The following is a 23376-nucleotide window of genomic DNA, read 5'->3' as shown; positions in this document are numbered from 1 at the left end:
ACTCTATCTTTTTAAAATTTCAAATAAATCACCTTTATCATGACATTGTACCCTGAAATACATCAGCACACATCTCTAAAAATGACCGTTTTCTACATGACAATCCCATTATCACATCTAATAGAATTAGTAATATTTTGTCAGTATAATGTCATACCTAATTCATATTCAAATTTCATGGATTGTTCCCAAAAATGTCTTTTAAAGGTTTGTTTGTTGAAATCAGGATCCAAACAAGGCTGTAACAAGGTTATGTCTTTTAAATCCTTTTTGCTCCAGAACAGTGACCTCATGTCCTCTGGAAGAATCTGGCTCATTTTCTCGTACAAGGCCCCACAGTCGGGGTTTGTCTGGTTGCTTCCTTGAGCTGTCAACTCCCTGGTTGCTGTCGTCCATGATTATCGTATAAACCAGAGGTTCTCAACCTGTGGGTTGTGACCCCTTTGGGGGTCGAATGACCCTTTCACAGGAGTCGCCTAAGACCATCGGAAAACACATATATAATTACATATTGTTTTTGTGATTAATCACTATGCTTTAATTATGTTCAATTTGTAACAATGAAATTGGGGGTCACCACAACATGAGGAACTGTATTAAAGGGTCGCGGCATTAGGAAGGTTGAGAACCACTGTTATAAACTAAAGTTGGATCTAAACGTTTGATTTGATTCGGCTGTACGGTTTTTGGCAAGAATGCTCCCTAGATGATGTGTCCTTCATCTAGGCACTCCCTGTTTGGTACCCACTTTTGGAGAAGATTAACCAATAGGTTCAGGTGGGTTCACCCTCATCCCTCCATTAAAAAGCTGCATTTTCCCTGTGAGCAGAAGCTAAAGTGTGATTTGATGACTTGGAACCTGGTGAATATCTGGTTCCCCAACAACCTCTCCCCATGGCTGATCATTGCCTGGAACACTAATGTTTCATTAAAAGATGCAAAGTGGCCAGTTTTCTAACTCTATCATTTCTTCTATATTTTTAAGATCGAATTCTCATCTACAAGGGCTAGTATTTCCCTAAAGTATAGATCTTTCCGGAAAAGAATACGTGGTTAATTCTTTCCCCTTCTTTATCAATGTACAGAGTGAGAAGCTGATATAATGACTACCTCCAACAGTAGCAAATGAGGGATTTTCCTTCTTCTGCTGAGACTCATTAGAAATCCCTGGATTTTAAAATATTTCGTGAGGTTCCCACAGACTATTGCAGCCAGTGGTCTTTCAGAGGCTGAAGTCAGGGGGGGCAGCTTCAAGCTGGCTCTTGTGTTTTTGACCTTATTTTTGACAACTTCCTTATTTTGGGCGCAATAAGATGCTGAGGGCTCAAGGCTTAAGATCAGCCATGTCTCCAAGGGGCCCTGGTTCCTCTTCCTGGGGACCACAACCCGTGCACTAGTACTAGTGAGGGGCAGAGCTGAGATTTGAATGCCGGCAGCCTGACTTCAGAGCTAGAGCTCTTAACCTCCATGCCCTCTGGTGTCCTAGAGATAATAACAGCAATAATTATAACTATTACTCCTGCTGCCATAGCCAGTCACTCATTATGTGTCAGACACCCTGAGAGGTGCTTCCAAAAATTTAAAAATGTATTCATTACAGCCCTCTGATGTAGGCATTAATCTTCTCATCTCACAGAAGCGGAAATTGAGGTTCTGAAAGGTAAGTGGCTTATCCCAGATCACATGGGAAGTGGGAGAGCATGGATGCAAATTGAGGTCCATGTGACTCTAAGTTGTGTGCTCTTAGTCCCCATAGACCAGACTGGTTGGTGAGAATTCTGTCTTTGGTAACTTCCACTCTGTCTCCTCTCAAAGGTCCATTGCTTTGCTCCCCCAGCCCCAGGCACTCCCTGTGTCCCAGGACCCCAGAGCCCCTGGGCCAGACATCATTTGGTATCTTTCCAGGTGATCCACCCAGTGAGCATTGGTGGGCCCCTGCTACTTTCACAGCTGTGCTAGGACACAGAAGGTCTAGTCGGGGAGACTAAGTAATTGCATACAGCGAGTGTGTTTGTGCTGTAAGGTAACACGTGCAACCTGCTTTAGCAACCCCAGAGGAACATTCAATCCTCGCACGGGGCCCTGGGGATCTAAACAGCCTTGAAGAGCCAAAGAACGGAGCTTGAAAGGGGAAGCGGTGTCCAGACATCATGACAGATGGTGGAGATTCCCTGGCACAGGAACTCAGCTGCACGCCCTTCACTTGGTTCCGGGTAGATGGCTGCCTCTTTGTACGGAGCAATGCCTGGAGCCTACAGAGACAAGGAGAATCGCACAGGACTTGCTCTTCACAAGAAGGATTGCCCTGCCCCTGGCACTCATGGTCAGTACCAGATTGGAAGCAGAGTAGAGACAGGAATTGGGATCAAAGTGAGCAGGTGAAGATTGATGGGGGGGGGGGGGGCGGGGGGGACACGTCAGAGCTGAGGCTCCAGCAAGTCTGTATCTGGGGGCTCCCAAGCCAGCCCCAGGCAAGCAGAAGGCTCCGGTGGAGGGTCACTGTGGTTTTAGATCACTGTCGCAGTTACCTATTGCTGTATAACAAACCACCCCCAAATCTGGTGGCTTAAGATACTCAACACTGACCGTGTCCTGTGAGTGTGTTGAGCCGTTTTCTGGTCAGGACAGGCTGAGCTGCTCTCTGTGGTAAGGAAGTGGGTGGTCTAGGATGGCCTCACTCACATGCCTTGTAGGTGGCTCAGTGTCAGCTGGGTGATAAAGGTGACTTGGCCAACCGTCTCTCATCATCCATGAGGATTGTTAGGGTTTGTTCACATGGTGCTGGTTAGAAGGTTCCCAAGAGCAGCAAGAGCAGGGGTAAGTGCCAGTGTACGGGCACTTTTCAGCCCTATTTGCATCACCTTTGTTAATGTCACATTGACCAAAGCAAGACAGCAAAGTCCAGATTCAGACAGAAGGATTGAAAAATAAGTCCACCTCTTGATGGAAGGACTCAGATCATAAAGAGGTGTGGGTACAGGCAGGGGAATAATTTGCAACTATTTTTGCAATCTGCATGTTTATAGGCATTCATTCCCTCTCTTACTATATACAGCACTCCACTCTTCATTTGGGCATCCACCCCTACCCACACACTGAGGCCTAGACAATCTGCGGCACAGTGATTAGTTCAAAGATGGGACATGTGACCCAACTCTGGCCAATGAGATTCAGCCCTGGCACTTTTGCTGGGTTCTATTGGGAATGAGGTGCTTTCTTTGCCACTAGGGTAGGCCTGGATCATTCTGGCTGGAGGCCCTGTTTGCTTCCATGTGTATGTGTGGGGGGGACTGCTTGAGCATTAAGCCAGCACTGAAGAAAACAGATACAAGACATCAAGAAAGAGAGATTGAGCCCAGCTGGTGTGGCTCAGTGGTTGAGTGTCAACCCATGAACCAGCAGGTGGTTCGATTCCCGGTTGGGTTGCAGCCTCTATTCCAGTGGGGAGAGTGGGGGAGGCAGCTGATCAATGATTCTCTCTCATCACTGATGTTTCTATCTCTCCCTCTCCCTCCCTCTCTGAAATCAATGAAAATATATTTAAAAATATATGTATATGATCGTCAATATTTGGGATGTACTTATATTAAAAAATTGTTTTCTATTTATCTGAAATTCACATTTCCTTGGCATTCTGTACTTTATCTGGCAGCCCTATCCCTGGGTCCTCACTTTGTGCTGAGTGCCATGGGAGATTCCTCTGAGCACTAGCCTGCTTTTTTATGTGGAACATTTTGTTTTTACTCCTGAATAAGGAAGTACAATCTCTTTATTGATTTACAGAAGGAGAATATCCGTGGAAACAGCAGCATGTTAGAGGAGATTGGCTCCCGGGGTGGATAAATGCCCCGGGAAGGCAAGACAGCTGCCTTGTGTGACTCAAGGTGGACCCTCAGAACTGCTTGTGCCTGTGACTTCGCTTCCCAGGTCCAAGGAGGGCTTGAGTGGGTGCTGTTGCCGAGAGCAGGAACAGAACTGCTCGGCCTGGGAGGGAAAGATTTATGGAAATGTGGGCTTATTCCAGTGATTCACTCACTCTTTCACTCAGTCTCACTGAGCAGCTGGAGGCTGGAACTTAGAGATGAATAGCATTGGGTGCTGCCCTGGAGGCCTCCAGACTCAGGGAGATGGATCTGGACCCCAGGACCTCCCAAATCTGTCTTCATGGTTGAATGGAAAGAATGTATTTCTTGCCTAACCGGTTTGCTCAGTGGATAGAGAATTGGGCTTCGGACTGAAAGGTCTCAAGTTCGATTCCGGTCAAGGGCATGTACCTTGGTTGCAGGCACATCCCCAGTAGGAGGTGTGCAGGAGGCAGCTGATTGATGTTTCTAACTATCTCTCTCCCTTCCTCTCTGTAAAAAATCAATAAAATATATATTTTTAAAAGAGAATGTATTTCTTTCCCTTTTCTCTCCTTCCTTTCCCATTTATATTTTTTCTTTTCTCATCTCTTCTTCCCTCACATCCCAGCTCTTTGTCATCTAATTACAAACCTAATTACTTTGTAACCAACTAGTACCATAAAGGAACAATTACTGGTGCACTCAGGTGGGGAACTGGTCTTTGTCTCAATTCCTTTGTCTCTCCAAGCCCAGCATTCAGATCTAGGCAGGCAAAGCCATTTAGCTCAGCCTGGAGTTTATTTGCACACCCTTTTCTGATTGGCTGATCCAAACCCACTGCCGCCTCCCCCTTTCCCTGCTATTCCCACCTTCCCGTTGAAGCCCCACCAGGTCCAGCATCCGGAGATCCTCAAACCTCTGCTCTGCTGCCCTGTCTGCTCAATTATTCCTCCGTAAAGTGTCAGTGGGTGATCCCGTCTGGTTTGGGGTTAAAAGACCTAGGTTCAAGGCTAGAAATTGCCACTGGCAATCGGCGTAATCTTGAATGAGTTCCTTCGCCTCTCTGAGACTCAATTTCCATGTCTATAAAATGGAACTAGTTCTCATAATGAGGGCCTTATGAAAATATTCTGCAGTGGTTAATATGGACTCTTAAGCCCACACTGCCCAAGTTCAAATCCTTCCTCTTTCATTTACCGGCAGAGTGCTCTAAGCAAGTTTCCTGTTACTTCCCTTTTCTCATTTGGTTGGAGTCTGAAATAAGTCAACATGTGTAAAAATACCTAGAACAATGCTTTGCATACAAGTGCCTAATAATTGTCAGTTATTTATTATAATATATATTAAAGTCCTTTGTCCAACTGCTATTATTATTATTATTATTATTATTATTATTGCCCAGTGAGTATTTGGGAAAAATCAGTGGAGTACAACTCTGGCTCTGGGGCCAGAGTTTCCTTAAGAAGAGAGGCCAAAGGACTGAAGTCTTAACCTCTTTGAGCCTCAGGATCTGTGTCTATAAAATGGCAATAACAACCTCACCTCTGCCTACTTCACAGGGAAGCTTGAGTGCCAATGGTAAGCACTTAGAAAAATATCTGAATGAATGAATGCATGCATGGATCAGGAGGGGTGGCAGTGGCAAGCTACCCTGAGCAACATAACTGTTGACTTGCCACCCAGGAGACCTGGCAATGGCCCACTTAGGGCAATGGATGAGAGCTGAGTTGAGCAGAGAGGCTGGGTGGTGTGCTGGTGAGTTTTGGACAATAGGTATTCTTATACTCACTTAGTGAGAGTATAAATGTATTGGTACAGTCTTTTTGGAAAATCACACAGCACAGTTTAAAAGTTTAAAGAAATTAACCTAATAGTTTCATTTATTGGAAGTCATCCACCAGATATCCAGGCTCAAATGTGCCAAGATTTATACAGTGTGTTCATTGCAACTCTTGGCAATAGTGAAAAATTGGAAACAACCTAAATGTTCCTCAGTATTGGAGTAGATAAATAAATTGTGGTATAACTAGATAATGGACTACATAGCTATTAAAAAGAATGAGGTAAAGCTGTATGTATTAACATCCAGAGGTCTCATGATGTATAGTTAAGTAAACATATAGAAAAACTCAAGTTGACAGAGCTTTGCATTTATAATAACACTAGAGGCCCGAAATTTATGCATGGGTAGGGTCCCTAGGCCTGGCTGGCGATCAGGGCCGATCTGTGGGGCAACCAGTAGGGCGATGGAGTTGGGGGGGGGGGGGCTGGGGGGGGCACTGGCACCCACCTTGGCTGGCCTGGGGCCTGCAGGCTGGGGGCAGCTCCTGCATTAAGTGTCTGCCCCCTGGTGGTCAGTTCATGTCATAACGACAGGTTGTTCCACAGTGTGGTCTATTTGCATATTAGGGTTTTATTATATAGGATTTGTGGAAAAACCTTATCTATGTATCAGCATAGGAATTATCTGGAAAGTTATACAACGTTAAGGTGATTAAGAAAAGGAATAACTTAAGACTAAAATTTTAATTTTATAAAAGAGCACCCATTCAAAGAGGTCCTGATTGTATAATCTGGACAATGACACTGTGTGACTCAAGAACACACTATTCAATCCTGAAAAAAACAACAACAAAAAAGAACACGCTATTCAAGTTTTTAAGCGGAAGCTTCCTTTCGTGTACACTGGCAATGATAATGCTTACCTCGCATTACTGTGATGGGATTAGATGAAATAACAGATATGAAAACCCTTGCTCACAGCAGTTATAGCAATCAGGGAAGGCAACCCGAAGGAGAAAGCATTAGCCCCTAGATCTTGAAAGATTTGGTAAAGTCTGGATTTGGTTTGACTCCCGGCTGTCTTTTCCCAACATTCAACAGGCATTTATTTATTCAGGGTCAAAATACAAAAGCGATGCGGGCCCATTAACCATTTACTTTTGGCTGGAAAGGTGAATCTGACGCATGCGCAATAATAGCATCTGGGTTGCGCTCCGCCCAGGTACTACAACTCCCGGCAAGCTCCGCGCACGCCGCCGGCGCGTCGCCGACTGCTGTCGTAGCGCGGTAGCGCGGGGAATTTCGAGTGGCAGTGGAGCGCGGGAGGCCAGTGGGCAGCGGAGCCCCCTGCATCCTTTGGGGAGGCCATGGACTCCCTGGTCGAGCCTCGGTGGCCTCCGGGCCTGGAAGTTATGAAGGTGAGCGCGGTGGGCAGCTTGGGGGCGCCCGGGTGTCCGCGGGAGGCCAGCCCCGCCGCGAGAGGACCCGGCGCGAGCGGCCGACGTGGGCCAGGGTGCCCGCTTTTGCTCTGCCACTTGCCCACCGGCCGCCCGCGTGGCTCTGGGCCTCAGTTTCCCGGGGACAGGCCTCGGTCCTTTTTCTGAGCCGAGGTTGGCGGCCTTAAGGAACCGGGTGTTCGGCAGTTCGGCCACAGCAATCACAGTGACCTCGAGAGAGAACGGTTAGTCCAAACAGTGACAGCGACCGCGGCTGTTAACCCTTCCGGCGGGTTTACTACGTGCTGAGCTCGATGTGAACTCTCCCCGGACCTCGGTTGAGAATTTCCGAGGTGCCACTGGACATGATTTGGGGTAGAACGTGCGTCGGAAAGCATTTACTTAGTCACCGAGCGAAGCAGGTGGGCTCCGTGACGTTTTCTTTAGTTTGTCCTCATCACCCTCCGGAAGCCTAGTGCAGGTGTGCCCTGACCCTTTCCCGACATGTCCCAACTCCTCACAGTTGTGCATGTTTCTCTTTTAAACAAAGAGATCAGGACTCAGGCTCAGCGTTAGCCAGCCTTCCATTTAACCGAATTATTTCGCCTAAATGACATTGGTTTGGTGTTTGGCAAGGCGTTTCGGTAGTGCTGAGCCCAGGACCCCTGCTCTGTTTGGTCAAGAGCAAATTAACATTTTGCTGCGCTCAGCATCAGTTGCTTGGTTTTTCTCCTGGCGGGCAAGATCACCTTCTTCTCTTCCTCGGTTTTGTTTACTTGAGGATTGTGGCGTCTGCCCCACTGACTCAGCAGGCGGGTCTGAGGATTAAGTGAAGGGACATATGGGCGGTTAAAGTAAGCGTGAACCTTATTCTTCCAGTCATCGTCAGTGTCACCTGCAGTCCCTGGGGAGTCGAGATTAGCCCCGTGGTGAAAGCTGACGTTGTGGAAAGGAGCTAGGAAAGCTGTGGTTTTTCAGCTGTGGTGGCTTCGGCATTCAAGTGCAGTGGAGAAGAGCACAGGTTTGAGTTCAGGCAGTTATGCCCATTCTCAAGAGCACAGCCCAAATATAAATGCTAGGAATAGTTTTAGAAATGTTGCATGATGATCAATTTCTGTAATGCAAGCAGAACAACTAGAAAAAAATCCTTAAGGGTGGAAAGCCATGAGTCATCAATTTGGAGAGTCAACAAACGCTGGAGTTGCCATGGTTAACAGGACATAGTGCAAAAAACGATGATCCTGGGTTAAGTCTGATCTCCGCCTCTCATTTAACTGTGTGACCTTGAGTTAGTTACTAAAACTCTCTGAGCCTGAACTTCCTCAACTATCAACTGGAGGCAAAAATAAACAGTCTGTAGGGTTGGTTAAATGAGTTGGTGTGTGTGACAGTGATCCTGTCTGACTCATTGAGCTTAATGTGGGGGCTCAAAAAGTTACTTGCCAGTTGATTGAAGGTATCTGGAAGTCAAACATTCAATTGATGCATCTTATTATTAGCATGTAACGTACGTTAACTTTTCAACGCCTTTTTGTTGTGAAGATCTAATTGGATAAAGGAAGTGAAAGTTCTGTAACCTGTAAAGCTATCTTTTGCTTGTAAATTTAAGCATATTTTGTATATTCCTACAGTGGGCTTTAGAGGCAGGTTCCATGTTTTCTGTGGCTCTAATATCTCACCACAGCACTGAATTGAGGGTTCAGAACCAGGGAGTGTTCAGTGATAGAGTCGATTGAGCCCATATTAGAATCATGAAATCTTAAGGTTGGGAAGCCAGTCCCTTCAGTATTTTAATCCCTTTTATAATGTATTCTGCCAGTTTCTCATCTCGGTTTTTGTTTGAACCCTTCCAGGGACAAAGAATTAGCTGCTCCCAGAAGTAGCTCTCTTTGGAGTTCTTCCTTATATTGAATAGAAATCTGACTCTAGATCCATGGTTCCTAATCTAGGATCCATGGAAAGACTTTGGTAACTGAATTATTTATTAAACATTTTGTCTGTATGTGTGCTTTTCTGAGAAGAGAGTCCACAGTTTTAATCCATTTTTCAAAGGGATCTTGTGACACCAAAACCTTAAGAACCTTTGCTCTGATTATTGGCTTTTCACCCATTCTCTACTTCCCCATTCCATTTTCTCTAAATTAAAGAAATCCGAGGGCATCTGCTTGATCTGTTTGGGTTGAGGCACATCAGCGTGCATGTTACTCTCTTGGAGTGGCAGGATGGAAATTCTTACGAGAGCATATATATATATATATATGGCTAATATGCTAAGTGTCCTTCCCACTGTCCAACCGGTCTCTATGACGCACACTGATCACCAGGGGGTGCCGTGACACACACAGAGAAATGACACCGTGGGCCTGGCGCCGACAAAGCAACACTCGGCTTCCCCCAAGTGGGACACAGGCCCTGCCACCACTCCGGAGCCACAGCCCACCAGGTTACAGCCGATGCTGCCATGGCGCAAAATGCGGCCCACAGCCCAGCCCAGCCCAGCTCACAAACAGTGGCTGTGGGTACCGGGTAATGACTTCACGTTTTTGTTGACATTCTGAAGCCGAAATTGTCAACAGAATATGTCGGAAGACCAACTATTGCCACAATGTACCTATGAAGCCTGAAGAAGCTGGTGTTGTTGACAGAATGTATCTGAAGAAAACTATTGACACAACGTACCTCTGAGGCTGATAGAAAGTGACATCAGAGTATGTCTGAAGAACAGTCATTGACAAGTACTACCAATACTGGTAGGAACTGCCTTCATAGCGAAAATGAGGTAAATGAGGATGCAGTTATCGAACACAGTTGTGGCGGAATGACTGTTACATGTCAATTTTGCCTATTCCTAAATTTCTCCAATGAAAAACCATCTGATGGAAAATTTACTCCATGTTGCAGCAAAGGCAGTTTGTCCAAATGATAGAAATTTTCCAGAATACCCGGCATATTTAAAAGAATTAATGATAAACGAAGATTCTGACAGTAAAAATTTCATGGGAAATATTCGTTGTTATATCATGTTATTGTTTCTTATTGATCAATTTTTATATTATTTTAATGTACATTTCACTAATTTTCTTTCATCTCTGACACTTCTATTATAGACAAAGGGCGAATAGTGATATTAAAATATTTCTTCTAATTAATTTCCTTTCAATATATGTGAATTCATGCACTGGACCACTAGTGTTATATAACAGCTTGTTTAATGTGGTGTCACCTTCCACAGATCTTGCTCAGCAGACCTGTCAGAACCACTCCTCCACCGGAAGAGGATGGTTATATAGAAGAAATTACAATGGACTAGATGCCAGGGCTCTGTCTTCTAGTTCTGCTTCTGCTCTTAATCGATTTTCAACACAACCCTCTTGCTTTTTGAGTCAATGGTAGCTTACCATATAAAATAATGGAAGGTTTTGGTATTATAATGTTTATTTCCCTGGTTTAACAATAACAAAAATTTCTGACTTTGACAGGTTATAAATGTATGTGTATATAGTAGAAAAAAATTAAACTTCAGGATAAGAGCAAGGACTAAATGAGTTACCCATTATCCTATTGTCTAGAGCAGTGGTCGCCAACCGGTGGTCCGCGGACCACTGGTGGTCTGTGAGGTCCGAAAGATTGGTGACCACTGGTCTAGAGATAACTACTGTTTGACATTTTCTCTTATTTCTGGTCAGTTTACCTTGTGTGTGCTCATGCCCGCACATGCCCACAATGTGCAAATGTATTTAAAATTTGGGATTCTTGGGGTCAACTTCTTGAGTTTGATCCAACTGCTTTTAAGCTCTGTAGTCTGAGTCTGCAAGGCTGGGATTCAGATGCTATAGACCTCATTGGATTGTTATGGAGATTAAACTACATGGTTCTATTATTATTTATTATTGTTATAGATTTGTTCTCTGATGCATTTTTTTTTTCAGTTTCCATTAAAACATGAACATTTTCCTATGGCATTTTTCTTTGAAAGCATATATTTTTTTAAATGGCTACATAATATGTCATCATATAGACTAGTGACATTAGTCTTTTTTTCATTTGTTATTTTAAAATTTAAGTAATACGCTCACATGGTTAAAAAAATACATGAAATGAAAAGTAAAAGTCTACCTCCCAACTCGTCCCTCTTCTATCCAGTTTTCTAACTCCTGTGACCATTTATTACTTTCTTGTGTATCTTTTCAGAATTTCTTTATACCTGCATACAAGATAAAAATGGAACACATTCTTATTCTCCCCTGCCTTTTAAGCCAAAGGTAGCATACCATATGTCCTGTCTTTTTTCACTTATCTTGACAGTCTTTCCATATCAGTGCATAAGAGAGCTCCCTCTTTTCTGTCTTCTCAGTATTCTATTGACAAACATTTCATTTTAAATGATTTAAAGATTTGGGATTGTGAGAGTAGATCCTTTTTGGTTGCATTCCAGGTTGACACACATCTGTCTGACTTTCCAGATTGTCCACTTCTTCACCTCCCTCTGCTGTCACTGGCCCCAGTCTCCCTGGGGCTTCTTTGGCTCCATTGTGGAACCATGCAGAAGCCAGTCAGGAGACAGGAAGTTTAGTCCAGGCTGGACTCATGCCCCATATGCGTGCCTACTCTGGATACTAGTGTCCTTATGTGTAAAGTAAGGGGTTTAACTAGATGATTTCTAATGTTTGGCTTTCATATTTTCTGATTTGGTTTTAACCTGTGTGCTGACTGGCTACTGGTACCTTTCCCTTAGCAGTGACTGTAGGCCGGGGGATGCGGTCTGAAGAGGAGGTGCCTTGGAGTACAAACTGGAAACGTGTGGGAAGTGGAGCAGGTATAGAGTAGTCCTTTTGTGAAGGAGTAACAGTATTGTGTAAAAATCTGTACACTGCCAGCTTGATCCATTTACAGTGTTTTGAATGTGTAAGAGTCACATGGGGGAGGTTTTTCTCTATTTGTTAAGATCTCCTGCAGTTTATGTGGAGTTTGTATATTTGACAAATAAGTATTACTAAGTTATTTTTTTAGAGATGGAGAAAGAGTTCTGTGCCAGACATTTCAATGTGGGTGTCTTTCTGATACATATATATGTATATTTGCATTTCAGACAGTAGATGATTTGTTGCGGTGTGGAATTTGCTTTGACTATTTCAACATTGCAATGATGATTCCTCAGTGTTCACATAACTGTAAGTATATACTGTTTCTGTGAATTAGTAAAAATGTGATTTTTATGTAAGTTAGTGTTGGGTCCAAGCCCCTCTGCCAGTGACTGGACCTTCTTGAGTTCTGGGTATTCAGAGACAGAGAAGCCATGAGAAGTTGTGGGTATATAAGAGAGTCTTTATTGTAGAAGCCAGTGGCCATGTAGCCATTGCTAACAAGGAGCCATTAGACAAAACAGTTCCTTCAAAGCGAAGTCCCATTCTGTAGCAACACAGGTTAGGTAACAACACATCTTTCCCACACAGTAGCAGTAGCCTCTGTGCCCACAGCAGCAGCCTGCTGGTCAGTAATGCAGCCCCACATAACAGCAGCCTCAATAACAACAAAGACCTTCATTGCCTTTCCTGGGAGCAGCCTCACCGAGCTGGTCAGTAACATCCTTCCTGATACTTCCTTCCAAATAGTGACCTGAGTCTTTTGGGTTATAGAAGGGCACGCTTGCGCAGTGTACATACAGATTACTTTGGCCTTGCTCGTACCTGTGTATAGTCCTTGGATACCCTGATTAAGATTCTCATGCTCAGAGTGGCCTTGAACATCCAGCATATTCTGAATAGGGTTCCTACAGGTAGTATTAATTAAACACCAAAGATATGTATACATTTATTTCTCATTTTTAGCTCCATCTTGAAGTTTTCAGAAGGTCTTTTTCACCATTTCCTCTTGAATATTGAAGTTTTTATAAAACCTCCTATATTTTGTATCACTTCCTGCTTGGATGTTTTTATGCCTTTTGTAATATTTATGGCAATAAAGATGTTAGTCACAATATATGATTCTTTATTTGCCAAGCACTTTTAGACGTTAAATTTCATAATTTTTGTTTTTAGCAGGATAACAGATAGGTAGTTCAACTAAGTAATGGTTTGTGTAGAGTTTCAAAGTTTAATAATCCCAGTGTTCTGAAGTCTGCCTTTTTTTGCTGATATTCATGTAGCCACTCCCACTTCTTTAAGATTAGTATTTGCATGGTTTAGCTTTTTCCATCTTTTACTTCTAACCTATGTGTTTCTTTATGTTTAAATTGAGCTTTTTATAGACAACATATATTTGGGTCTTGTCCTGTAATGCAGTTGGACAATATCTGTTTTCACTTGGACTATTTAGACCTATACTGTTCAGTACCATAGCTAAATGTGGCCATATGTGGCTATTTACATTTTTATTAAAACTAATTAAAGTTAAGAAAAATTAAAACTACTTTTTCAGTTGCCACCTAGTACAGATTTTACAAACTGTCTTCATTTAAGGAAAGACCTTCATTGGTTAGCCCAGCTAGAGCTTCTGGGGGTGTCTTTAAACCTTTTCTGTGGATGTATAGTCTCTGGACTTGTGAGTGTAAATTCCCCATGAGACATTTTGCTGTTTTGTTGTTGTTGTTTTTTTCATTAGTTTGTTATCTCTTGCTTCCTCTTGCATCTGTGGTACTGCAGGACCTCTGGAACTATAATGAGCTACTCTGCTCTTTTCTGATCCTAGTGGCCCCAGGCATCTGGAGTGTGCCCCATCCTATCAGCACTGCAAGTCAGGCGAGACAGAGGCCAGTCCCTCAGGCAGCCCATTGAAAAGCTGAACTATTGGATGCATGCTACCCTCTCTTCTTTTCCCCCAAAGAAGAAGCTACTGAGCTGGATCAGCCTCTGTCTGCTGTCCTGTGTGTTTTCTGGAGCAGCAGCAAGCTGCCCAGCTCTTTTCTTTGTTAATCCTCACAGCCCCTTTAGGTGCTGGTGAGATGTATGTTTTCCAGGGCAGGACATGGATTTTTGAGGGCAAGTAATACAATGTGTGGACTGAATTGTGTTTCCTCCAAATTCCTATGTTGGAGCCCTAATTCCCAAAATGATGGTATTTGGAGATGGGACTTTTGGGAGATAATGTACTTGTATTACCCATCTGTTCTGGATTGTTGTCTGCTTTGTTCATTAGAGCCCTTAGCTGCATATTAATTATAGTTGTTTTACATTCCTGGTCTGATAATTCCAACATCCCTGCCATATTTGACTGGTTCTCATGCTTGCAGTTCCTCAAACTGTTTTTTTGCCTTTTGGTATGCCTCATAATTTTTCCCTAATAGTGGGATGTGGGGCACTAGGTAAAAGGAACTGCAGTAAAGAGTCCTTTAGTAATGTGGTGAGGTGTGTTCTGTAGTCCTGTGATTAGGTCTCAGCCTTTTGGTCAGCCTGTGCCCTTGGACTTTGCACTTCACACATGCTTTTCAGGTCTCCCTCACCCCCCAATTCCAACTTCCCCCGGTGGACGTGACAGCTAGAAGTAGCTGGAGTTGGTTGTTTCCCTTCCCCCAGGTCATCTGGGCACTAATAAACCCTAACAGAACAGGCCCTGGTAGAATAGTTTCTTGAGGGCAGGCCTTGTTAAGAAGAACGCAGTGCTCGGGTGCATTTCAAAAAACTACCTTTCCGCTTCTCCTGCAGAAGGACTAGGGGATTTTTGTCTGATAGTCACATTGAGAACCTGGTAGACCTCTTGGAGTGAAAACACATAAGTATGAGCCCCTCCTCACTCTCACCCCGCTCCCCAGTATTGGTGTTGCGTTAGGATTTTTAAACTCAGACTGTTCACACCATTTGTCAGTTGCAGTTCAGGTTTTACCCCAGCTCTGGTTCCCATGCAAGTTTCTGAGTATGGGTTTCTACTCTGGTAAGTTGTGATTCTATTTCCAGCCTGATGTCTCCAATTTGGGGGGCAGCAGTTTGCCCTGTGACCTCACTTCTCTGGTGTATCCAAGAAGAGTTGTTGATTTTTCAGTCTGTATGTTGTTTTTCTTGTTGTTAAATAGAGTTATGACTTCTGAGCTCCTTACATGCCAGACCAGAAACCAGAAGTCCCCTTTTTACCATTGCTTCCCAAAGAACTTGGCCCATTTTTATCTTTTTTATAACTCATTCTTTCGTTTTTCCTCCTGAATGTTCTTACTAAGGCTGGTATGTCTTGTTCATTTACTGGCCATCTGTATCTGAAAGCATACTGTCTCCTCCTCCTTCACTAAACTGAGTCCTTTTTTAGGAAGGCAGCTATGCTCACCACTATACCACCAACGCCGCACTCTGAGTCCTTTTTTAAATGAAGCCCCTTCATTAAGCTGAACTTGGCCTAAAAACACATTGTCTACCAGTATGATACCATTCTATTAATCATATCTATTTTTTCTTTAAGAGAGATCATTTTACACTGCCTTGGGTGTGAAGAATTTAGTTAATGCCAACTTCCTGCTTAAATTGTTAGGACTTATTACACTGTAATTACTTGGCTATTTTGTTAGCTCCTTGAGGTCAAGAACCTTCCATTATATATTGTTCTTTTTTTAGTGTTAGCCACAAAAGTACTTATTAAATGTGGGATAATGGACATCATTTATAGAGTTAGGATGTAGAAATCCTAACTGTGTGTGTGTATGTATATACACACACACACACACACACACACACACACACACACACACATATATATATATATAATTTCAAAATTTATATGTTAGAATGTTAGTCAGTGGAGATATCTGACATCTAGAATAAAAGTGTGATATGCAAATCAACTAAACAGCCAAACAGCAGAACGACCATCCCGACAACCACGCTATGACACTGGCTGGCACCAGGCCAGCCAAGGCGGGTGTGATTGGTCGGGGGCCCGGCCATTGCCCCATGATCACCAGGCAGAGGGAGGCCCATGCCACCAACCGGGGGGCTGCGGTGGTTGGGCAGGGCCTCCCTATGTGGGGTGCGATCGATTGCATGATCACCCTGCAGAGAGAGGCCCAGGCCACTGACCGGCGGGCTGTAGCGGGTGGATGGGCCCTCCCTCTGTGGGGCACGATCGATCACCCCAAAGAGGGAGTCCCAGGTTACTCTGCTGTGGCGGGTTTGGGGGGCCTTACTCTGTGGGAGTGATCCATCGCGGAGCCCTGGCCGAGTGGGCAGGGCCTACCTCTTTGGAGTGATCGATTGCGGGCTTCTGGACTGTGAGAGGGCACAGGCTGGGCTGAGGAATCCGCCCCTCCCCCCGAGTGCATGAATTTTGTGCACCGGGCCTCTAGTGAGTCTATAATATCCATCCCAGGTCTTACATGTATGTTTCCTACATTTTACAGATGGAGGATACAGAGAGTGATGTATTTTGCTTATGGAGTTGTAATGCTCTAGGGACTCATGATTATTATTATTTGATATGCTTCTCTCTCCTAAAAATGCTACTTAATCACATTTGCAAATGTGCATAGGCAGAGTAGAGGTACTAGAATTTTGATATTATAATGATACTAGAGGCCCGGTGCACAAATTTGTGCACGGGTGGGGTCCCTCGGTCTGGCCAGCGATTGAGGCCTATCAGGGGCCAGCCGGGCAAGGGGAGGGGTTTGGAGAGGGGCTGCGGGAAGTTGGCTGGCATGGGAGGTTGGCTGTGGGAGCACACTGACCACTAGGGGGCAGCTCCTGCATTGAGCGTCTGCCCCCTGGTAGTCAGTGCACATCATAGCAACTGGTCATTCCGGTCGTTTGGTCATAATGGTTGCTTAGGCTTTTATATATATAGATACCTTATCTGTGGTCGCCAACCTTTCAGACCTCACGGACCACCAGTGGTCCACGGACCACTGGTTGGTAACCACTGCCTTAGATGATGGAAATATTCTACACCTTATGTCAGATTTTGTTAGAAGTCAGATTCCTGTACTATTAATATAGCTTAACTAACTTATATTGCATTTATGTTTTTGCAGACTGTTCTCTCTGTATAAGAAAATTTTTGTCTTATAAAACACAGTGTCCAACTTGTTGTGTGGTGAGTTGTTCTTTCCTTTTTTGTTTTTTAAAAAACTTATTCAGAGGTGCAAATATTTCTGCTTCATGTGTACGCAGAAGCCCAAGGGAAGATGTGTAATTATTAAATTGAGCTATAAAAAAGACATTTTGAGAGAAAAGACCTCTAAAACACATATGTGGAGAACTGTGCTTTGTCCAAGTTTTTATGGGGACTTCTGATGACCTAAATGTATTTTAGGAGGAAAAACTAATTTTAAGGCCAGAATGTAGCACTCATAAAATGTTAAGACCCATATTTTTATGGCTTTTCACTTGTTATTATTTCTCACATTGCATAGGAAATCTGATAGTAGGATTATTATTTGCAAGTGACTGGTGTAAGTATTTGTGCAGAAGGCAAAGATTCATGGCCATTGGGCTGAACCCAGCCTAACTGGTCCCTTACATCTTTCAAAAACAGACCTTCAGGGACAACACTAGGAAATTTGTTGTTAGTTTTGTTAGTGGTTTCTGAAGTTTTTCAAGTAGTGGAGATAGATGAAAAGGTAGGTTAAAAGGGAAAGTAGACATTAATAGGAGTAAAGAAAGAAGTAAAAGAGACAGTAAGGCCTAACAGCAAGGACACTTGGACTAGTTAAAGGGGCTTGGGTTCTAGTTCTGTTGGGTTCATGGTGTGAGGATGCCATTGAACTTCTCTGAGCTATTATGCAAAAACCCTATGTAAGAAATGATAGTTTGTTTCTTGAGTCTAAGCTTTTACAACATCAGGCACACTGTCTTTGCCAAGAGGGTATCATCAGGGAGATGAACTGTATTCCATTTATGCTAAATAACTACCGGATTTACCATTTTCCTCTTACATTCCTAAAAACCAATCTTGTTTTTAAGAGAGCATCTTTTCTTCGGGAGAAATGTTTGGTAAAGCTGAGTGTTGGCATCCTCACTCATATTAAGTTTTACCTTAGTACAGAGTATATATGCTTTGTAGAACTTTTATCAGACTTCCAGTTGGCTGATACTAACTCTGTTTTTAAATACCATATTAGTGTGAGATAAATAAACTTTATTTTGAAGCTTTCCTGGAAGATTTAATGGGATAGGAAGTCTCAGGAGGATGGGTCACACATTTTCAAAAATAAGATTATGACAAGTAAATTATTGTTTATGACTTTTTTCCATCTGTTGTTTTTCTGTTCTAGACGGTCACAGAGCCAGACCTGAAAAATAACCGTGCATTGGATGAACTGGTAAAAAGCTTGAATTTTGCACGGTATGATGTGATTTTGTGACTAACCCCTAACTACTTTCACCTTTTATGTGTCCCCTCTTTACTCTGCACTTTTGGGGATTAGGGAAGGCAGAGTTGCATATTTAGGGTAAAGTAGGGAGGCAGCAACAGTTATTAATCAAGCATGGACAATTTAATTGTAATGGGATTGTCTCCCTCTACTTAACAGAATCCACCTGTTATGAAAAACAAGAGTTAAAATGCAGATTTGAGCAGCACTTACTTTTGGGTACTACAAAGATACTCCAGTTCATTTTTTATTTTTCCTGCCCCAGGCCTAGAGTCAACCATTTCCCAAGGAGCCCTAGTTCCTTTTATTGGAGAACTAGAGGCCCGGTGCACAAAAATTTGTGCATTCAGGGGGGTCCCTCAGCCTGGCCTGTGCCCTCTTGCAGTCTGGGACCCCTTGGAGGATGACCACCTGCTGGTTTAGGCCCGCTCCCTGGGGAATTGGGCTTAAGCTGGCAGTCAGACATCACTCTGGCAGCACGGGAGCCCTCAGGGGATGTCCACTTGCCAGCACGGAGCAGGCCTAAGCTGCAGTCTGACATCCTTAGTGCTGCTGAGGAGGCGGGAGAGGCTCCCACCACCACTGCTGTACTGGCAGTTGTCAGTCTGGCTTGTGGCTGAGCAGAGCTCCCCCTGTGGGAGCGCACTGACCACCAAGGGGAAGCTCCTGCATTGAGCGTCTGCCCCCTGGTGGTCAGTGTGTGTCATAGTGACCAGTCATTCCCAGTCTTTCTGCTGTTAGGGTCAATTTGCATATTACTCTTTTATTATATAGGATAGAGGCCTGGTGCACGGGTGGGGGCTGGCTGGTTTGCCCTGAAGGGTGTCCTGATTCAGGGTGGGGGTCCTGCTGGGGTGCCTGGCCAGCCTGGGTGAGGGGCTGATGGCTGTTTGCAGGCTGGTCAAGCCCCCAGTGGGGACCCTCACCCCATGGGGTTTTGGCCAGCCTGGTTGAGGGGTTGAGGGCTGTTTACAGGCTGGTCACAGCCCCTTCAGGGTGGGGGTCCCCACTGGGGTGCCTGGCCAGTCTGGGTGAGGGGCTGAGGGCCGTTTTCAGGCTGGCCAACGCCCCCAGCAATGGAAGCTCCCAGCCTCTCCTTTTTCCTTTCTTTTTTTTTATTCTGGGGTTTATTTACCTTCTATAATTGAAACTTTGTTGCCTTCAGTGGAGCTCAGAGCCGGCCAGGAAGCTTGGCTTCCTCCGTCACTGGAGCAACCAAGCCTCCTGCTCGCTTCAGCTCCGTGGCTGCCGGCTGCCATCTTGGTTGGGTTAATTTGCATATAGTCGCTCTGATTGGCTGGTGGGCGTGGCTTAAGGCATAGCAAAGGTATGGTCGATTTGCATGTTTGTCTTTTATTAGATTAGATGATGTTTAGAAATCAGGATCTGGAGTGGGCTGTGCTCATTGTTACTGGGGTGTTTGCTTCTAGGCCCTCTCCATGTACAGAGCTGGGCAACATGTGCATGTGTATTTATGTGTTTACTAACCCATGTATACACATACATCTATAATTGTTTTTGTGTCCATTACATATTAATCTGTTCATTCTTAATCTGATTTTCTTAGCATGTATAAAAATGATGTGCCATGTGAAATATGTGCTAGCCACTTTATTAAAGTCAGAAACGTAGCTTTTCTTCTTAACTGAAATGCATAATGGTGAAGGTGAGTTTGTTCACCTAAAGGGATATAAAAAGGCATATTTTACCAAATAGCATCTTGAATTATTTTTAGTTTAAAGCATGCAAGTCAAGTAGGAATTTTTATTAAGAATATACTGTTTAGTTAATGGTAGGTGCCCATGTACTTATTGTATGACTTCCGGGCTTTTGGAGCATTCTTGGATGTATATTACATTGCGTCTAAAAATGTAAAGATATTTCTTCCAGTAGAATTGCACAATGATTGATCCTAAAAAACAATCAAATTTAGTACTCTGCACTTACAAATATGACATTCTAGAAATTGGCTCATTAGTTATTTCCCTAAGGAAAATCATAAAAAGGTGGTAAGCTTTCCTAGATGAAGAAACTCTGAGATTCTCTGATTCTCATAATCAAAGTTATTGCTTTTTTAATGTTAAAGTCTTTCAGTCAATTCGATTTTGAAGCCTGTGAGAAAAGTTGGAGTCATGTCTTAGGAAAGGAATTTTTGAGACAGTATAATTGTATCTCAGGCTTATTTTTTCTCTTTAGCTGGTACTGAAAACATAACAACCTCTCTGCTAAGAAAAAGGGAGTGTTGTGGAAGGGAAGAGATCAGTATCTTTGGGTTCACAGACCTTTTGGTAACTTAAAGGGAGGCCTTGGAATGACTGAACTCTCCCCTTCCTCCCTCCCAAAAGGAATAGATTATTTAGTTATTCATTACAGCCATGTGGTGGAGTGGGAAGCATTCTCTGTAGATTTGGGGTGGATTTTACTTCTTTTGTTAGCCTTGGAGTTGCCTTATGGTGAGCATTCCTCTGACATTTGTCATGTCTAAAGCATTGTGGTATCTCATTTGCAAAATTAGGAATGAAATTCAAGCTAATTTTATTTCTTATTTAAAATCTGGTTTACAGTGGACGAGGGAAGATGTTTACCTTTATGACAAAATGTAAGATATTTATATTGTTTGTTGATTTTGTTTCTTCCTGTCTTTTCATTGCCATTTTATGACATAATTTTTAAAACTTTAATATTCTAAATGGGATAACAAAAGGGTATTGGAAATAATTCCAGAGGTTTTCAGACACAGGCTGACATGCACATCTTACATTTTCTTCTAACTTTTGCCTTTTATTTTAAAGAACAGTATTGTTGTTTTTTCTCAACTCAATTTTATTTAAAATAATGGCCTTAAGAAACTGTGTGTTGAACAAAATTTAATTAAGATATGTTTGTCTTAGTGGAATGTCTAAGCTTCCTACAATGCACAGAAAAGTTCCCTACAACAAAAATTGTCTGACTCAAATTGTCAATAGTGCCAAGATTGAGAAGCTGTGTCTTATTTTTTTCTGGTTACTTAAGAAATTTCCTCATTACTTTTTATTTTCCAGTGATATGCCTTTTTCCTTCCTGGGATGGATTTTAATTCCCTCTTACAAGACACTATCTTCCTATCCATTTGACTATGTTCTCATCTTTTTTGTTGAACATATTCATCATAGTTACTTTGATGACATAGTTACTTTTTGAATGACTTCTGGATCTGCTTCCCTTGATTATTGGCTACTTGTCTTGCTTCTTTGCCTGTCTAGTAATTTTTAATTGTATGTTGAACATTGTGGGTGAAAATATAATAGGGGCTGTGAATTATTTTTCCTTTGTAAGATGTTGAATTTTTTGTTCTGATAGGCAGTTAAGTTATCAGCTCTTCACTTTTACCCTATCTAGGCCTAGTTTAGTGTTTTGTTAGGTTTGGTCTATTTTAGTCTTACTTATATGTCTAGGGTGTGACCCTTCTTCCTAAGGTGTGGCCTTTGTCGGGTTACAACTGAATGTCTGAGCTCTTACACCGAGGTCTCTCAGCTTTGGCTGGGCTCCAACTCCCAACAAGTTTCTAGCACTGACCTTTGGAATCTCAGCTTCCTGGCATCTGTTTCCGATAGTGTCTCCTATTTTCCTCTTATGCTCTGCAGTCTTGGAGATGAACAGGAATTGACAACATTTTCTAAGCAGACTTCTGGGGTTCCTTTTCCATGGCTAACTCCTATCTATAGCCTGTCCCTTCAACCCTAGCCACCTTTCCCTAGACCTGTGGTCTCTGTTCCCTCTACCCAGTGAGATCACTGGTCTATGTTTGACTCGGTTTAATATACAACTCCCAGGAAATGCTTCCAGGGGACATTCTTGGGGGATATACCTCATGTTTCTCTTCTTGCAGGGATTCTAGCCTTATGTTGATTATAGCCCATGCTTACAAACAGTTGTTTTATATATTTTATCCACATTTTAAAGTTATTTATGAATGGACATTAATTCTCAGGCTAGCTATTCTCCATCATCAGAATCTGAAGTCCCTCCATTTTTTTAATAGACAGATTAACTGATTTTTAAAGTTCGATATATTATTTTTTATTTATTTTATTCTAGAGGAAGCAATTTGGTTTGGTTGTCATTATGGAGTAAGTTCTATATTTCATAGAAATAAGTGTTAATTGGGAAAACAGCTTATGTTACTTAACTTACTACACATTACTTGGTATCTTAATTTCCCGTTGTGTTTTTTGTGCTTAAAGGAATCATTTGTTGCAGCTTGCCTCAGAGTCACCACCCATTTCTCCTGCTTCCTCCTCTTCAAAGAATATTGCTGCCAAAGCCCATATTCCTGTAGCCTTCAAACAGCCTTTAAAGCAAGGAAGCAGGTTAATGGAGAATTTCTTGATCAGAGAAACTAGTGGTTCTACATCAGAGTTGATAAATGAGAATGAAAGCAAAGTCAACCCTCAGAAGGAGGTGAGCAGTTCTGCAAAGACCAAAGAGACACCTTCTTTAGAAAGGACAGCTTCGTGTATCGCAGGTGCTAATGTTCCTGAGGCACCCTCTACATCGACTTTGAAACAAGTTACTAAAGGTAGGAAATGATTTTCGCGTGTATTTTCTTACTCAGTGGGAATGCTCTCATCCTGCATTCCAGATGAATCAATAAGCAGCATTTTAGACTCTATCCAGAGCCTAACCACTCTTTGGTTTTGTTAGATAATATTGATAGCTTATATCACTAAAATGTGACAGCACATGTTTTCTGGACCATGTGTATAATTTGCTAACTTTGATGAGCGGGTCAGCTTGTTTAGCCTGTTGTTTCATGTCTGTTCTTGCCAGTGAAGTTTAAAGGACCCTGGGTCTTTAGACATAGCACACACAGTGCAGGCTATTAGTTATTAAATTTATATTGACATTCGTTTATTAGTAGCAAGTATTTAAAGTTCATAAGGGTATGTGAATTTTACCTGCATTTCCTAGCATACCTTATATTTGGTCAGTCTGTCAATTCACAGTTCTTATGGTAGTGTTTATAGCTTGATAGTTAGTTTTTTTCCTT

The 23376-nt window shown here is 42.9% G+C and overlaps 1 protein-coding gene across 2 annotated transcripts in view; it reads left to right on the top strand.

The window, feature by feature from the left end:
- Window positions 1-6890: 6890 nt before the first annotated feature.
- RAD18 (RAD18 E3 ubiquitin protein ligase) overlaps window positions 6891-23376 on the top strand; it is an 82313-nt gene continuing 65827 nt past the window's right edge. The window contains exons 1-6 of one of the 2 annotated variants that reach the window (XM_059663416.1): window positions 6941-7045; window positions 9624-9842; window positions 12153-12234; window positions 17007-17068; window positions 18249-18319; window positions 22571-22905. In XM_059663416.1, coding sequence (XP_059519399.1) covers window positions 9774-9842; window positions 12153-12234; window positions 17007-17068; window positions 18249-18319; window positions 22571-22905 — 619 coding nt within the window. In that variant the 5' untranslated portion in view covers window positions 6941-7045; window positions 9624-9773. Of the gene's footprint in view, window positions 7046-9623; window positions 9843-12152; window positions 12235-17006; window positions 17069-18248; window positions 18320-22570; window positions 22906-23376 lie in introns of both variants that reach the window. The other variant, XM_059663417.1, reaches the window with a different exon arrangement.

Source organism: Myotis daubentonii, chromosome 14 (genome assembly GCF_963259705.1).
Source record: "Myotis daubentonii chromosome 14, mMyoDau2.1, whole genome shotgun sequence".
Lineage (NCBI taxonomy): Eukaryota > Metazoa > Chordata > Mammalia > Chiroptera > Vespertilionidae > Myotis > Myotis daubentonii.
Note: the sequence above shows the minus strand (reverse complement) of the source record. Positions and strands in the feature narration are given on the sequence as shown.